This window comes from Propithecus coquereli, unplaced genomic scaffold, assembly GCF_000956105.1.
Source record: "Propithecus coquereli isolate 6110/MARCELLA unplaced genomic scaffold, Pcoq_1.0 Scaffold129, whole genome shotgun sequence".
NCBI classification, from domain to species: domain Eukaryota; kingdom Metazoa; phylum Chordata; class Mammalia; order Primates; family Indriidae; genus Propithecus; species Propithecus coquereli.
This window is the reverse complement of record NW_012137080.1, coordinates 1,127,050-1,130,502: the sequence shown is the minus strand read 5'-3', so window position 1 is coordinate 1,130,502 and position 3,453 is coordinate 1,127,050. Positions and strand designations below refer to the sequence as shown.

The 3,453-nt window shown below is 41.2% G+C and overlaps 1 protein-coding gene across 1 annotated transcript in view; it reads left to right on the top strand.

Annotated features, from left to right (window-relative positions):
• The window catches only part of CENPF (centromere protein F, 350/400kDa), a 62,546-nt gene that overhangs the window by 34,209 nt on the left and 24,884 nt on the right, over window positions 1–3,453 (top strand). The window contains exon 12 of the mRNA XM_012638319.1: window positions 78–2,927. Within this exon, the coding sequence (XP_012493773.1) occupies window positions 78–2,927 (2,850 nt within the window). The remainder of the gene's footprint in view (window positions 1–77; window positions 2,928–3,453) is intronic.

The window sequence follows — 3,453 nt, the reverse complement described above, 5'->3', positions numbered from 1 at the left end:
TAATAATTAAGTCTATCTATGCTATTTTGATTCTTCTTAAAAAATAAAATGCATCTTGTTATATGTTATAAATATAGGTTATTCAGAGCCAAAATGAGAGCCATGGTGTAAAAGAATCAGAAGAATATCCTTTGGAAACTGCAGAGAGAACACCAAAGCATGACAGTCATCAGATTTGTGAGAAAGATGTTCAGCAGGACCTCAGTCTGGAGACTGAGAAAATAACAGAGACCAGTGCAGTCAGACTTCCAGGAGAGTGTCCTAGCGAGCAGTCCCCAGAGACCAGTCATGGGACTCCAGGAGAGGACAAAACCCAGGGCCGTTCAGAATGCATTTCTGAATTGTCGTTTTCTGATCCTAATGCTTTGGTACCCATGGATTTTCTGGAGAATCAGGTAACCGTCCAGAATCTTCAGCTGCAGGTAGAAGAGACATCAAATGAGAATTTGAGATTGCTTCATGTGATAGAGGACCGTGACAAAAAAGTTGAAAGTTTGCTAAATGAAATCAAAGAGTTAGACTCAAAACTCGATTCACAGGAAGCACAACTAGCGACCAAAGTGGAAGCCTATGTAGAACTGGAAAAAATAGTCGAGGAACTTAAGAAAGCCAACTCAGATTTAAGTGAAAAATTGGAATCTCTTTCTCGTGATAACCTGGAATTACACCACAGAGGAGAAACTTCGGAAGGCCTCAGTTCTAATTTAGAAATGGGCACAGATACATCGTCACGTGAAGTTATTGAAGACAACGAAGCCCAGGTGAATGACAAGTGGAGAGAGAGATTTCTGGACATGGAAAATGAGCTGCAAAGGATCAGATCGGAGAAGGCTGGCATCGAGCATCGTGCCCTCTCTGCGGAAGCTGACTTAGAGATCATTCAAAGAGAGAAGCTATATTTAGAAAAAGATAATGAAAATAAGCAGAACGTTATTGCTGGTCTTGAAGAAGAACTCTCAGTGGTCTCCAGTGAGAGAAACCAGCTTCACGGAGAATTAGATACAGTGTCAAAAGAAAACAAAGAACTGGATCGCTTGTCTGAAAAGATGAAGGAGAAAATACGAGAGCTCGAGGCTCATCAAGGCGAGTGTCTCTGTCACATTCAGGTGGTGGAGGCAGAGGTAAAGGACAAAACAGAACAAATTCAGGCTTTGTCCTCTGATGTGAACCAGCTGTTAAAAGATAAAGCTCACCTCCAGGAGCAGCTGCAGAGCTTGGAAAAGGACTCGCAGGCACTGTCTTTGGTAAAATGTGAGCTGGAACTCCAAATGGGACAATTGAATAAAGAGAAAGAATCGCTTTGCAGGGAATCTGAAAGCCTGCAGGCCAGACTGAGTGAATCGGAACAGGAAAAGTTGAACATCTCCAAGGCCTTGGAGGCTGCACTGCTGGAGAAGGGCGAGTTTGCAGAGAGGCTGAGCTCCACGCAAGAGGAAGTACATCAGCTGAGAAGAGGCATCGAGAAACTGAGAGTCCGTATCCAGGCCGATGAAAAGAAGCAGCTCCACGTGGCAGAGAAACTGAAAGAACGCGAGAGGGAGAACGATTCGCTTAAGGATAAAGTGGAGGGCCTTGAAAGGGAATTGCAGATGTCAGAAGAAAACCAAGAGCTGGTGATTCTTGATGCTGAGAATTCCAAAGCAGAGGTAGAGACTCTAAAAACACAAATGGAAGAGATGGCCGACAGCCTGAAAGTTTTAGAATCAGACCTTGGCTTGGTAAGATCTGAAAAAGAAAATCTGACAAAAGCACTACAAGAAAAACAAGATCAAGTGTCAGAATTAGACAAGCTGCTCTCTTCACTTAAAACTCTCTTAGAAGAAAAGGAACAAGTGAAAATACAGATCAAAGAAGAATCTAAGACTGCAGCGGAGATGCTTCAGGTTCAGTTGAAAGAGCTGAATGAGGAACTTGCAGCCTTGTGTAGTGACCAAGAAACCTGGAAGGCCAAAGAACAGAGTCTGGACTCACCCATGGAGGAAGTGCATCGGCTGAGAGATAGCGTTGAAAAGCTGAAGGCCGGCATAGAAGCTGATGGAAAGAGGCAGCTCCATGTCTTAGAACAACTGAAGGAAAGTGAGCATCATGCTGATTTACTTAAGGATAGAGCTGAGAACCTTGAAAGAGAGCTAGAGATATCAGGGAAAAACCAAGAGCGTGCGCTTCTTGAGGCAGAGAATTCCAAGGCAGAGGCAGAGACCCTAAAAGCAAAAATAGAAGGAATGGCTCAAAACCTGAGAGATATGGAATTAGATCTTGTTAATATAAGGTCAGAAAAAGAAAATCTGGGCAAAGAATTACAAAAACAGCAAGGGCGAGTGTCTGAATTAGAAATACTGAATTCTTCGTTTGAAAATCTATTGCAAGAAAAAGAGCAAGAAATAGTCCAGATGAAAGAAGACTCTAACAGTGCAGTAGAGGTGCTTCAGATACAATTGAAAGAGCTCAACGAGAAAGTGACAGGCTTGTGTAATGACCGAGAGACCTGTAAGGCCAAAGAACAGGATCTAAGCAGTCAGATTGATTGTCTTGAACTAGAGAAGGCTCAGTTGGTACAAGGCCTTGATGAGGCCAAAAATAATTACATTATTTTGCAATCTTCTGTGAGTGTCCTCATTCAAGAAGTAGAAGATGGCAAACATAAACTAGAGAAGAAGGATGAAGAAATCAGTAGACTAAAAGGTCAAATTCAAGACCAAGAGCAGCTGGCCTCTAGACTGTCCCAGGTGGAAGGAGAGCAGCAGCTTTGGAAGAAGCAAAAAGTAGAATTGGGAAATCTGACAGTGGAATTGGAACAGAAGATCCAAGTGTTGCAATCCAAAAATGACAGTTCGCAGGATACCTTAGCAGCACTGCAGAATGCTTACAAGGATCTAGAGAATGAGCTTGAATTGGCAAAAGTGGAGAAAATGTCCTTTGTTGAAAAAGTAAGTGGCTTTATCTATTTACATTTAAATGCACGGTCATAGTCCTTGGGCTGGGAGTCTGGTCATGAAACTTTACTGCCTTCTCTTATTAAAGAATATCATAAGTACTTAAGATGGAAGCTGAACATTTTGTTAGCCTTTTATTCGATAATCACAAAGAGGAATTTTACATATAGGCTACCTAGAATATTCTTAGCAAGGAAGAAAATATGAAATTTAAATACATTGCAATTTAGTTGATAAAATAACTGAGTTGGAGGATTTGTCTTCATGATAAATACCTCACTCGGTGCTTTTGTCCATAGGGTCCACCTCCTGATATTTAATTGTGTTGAACATTTGGGTGGACAGAGGTGGATATGGTGGGAAGTATACCTTTTAAAGAGATGTGTTTAGTGGAGGCCAGATGCCAGTTTCTAAAAAGTAATAATTAAGTCTATCTATGCTATTTTGATTCTTCTTAAAAAATAAAATGCATCTTGTTATATGTTATAAATATAGGTTATTCAGAGCCAAAATGAGAGCC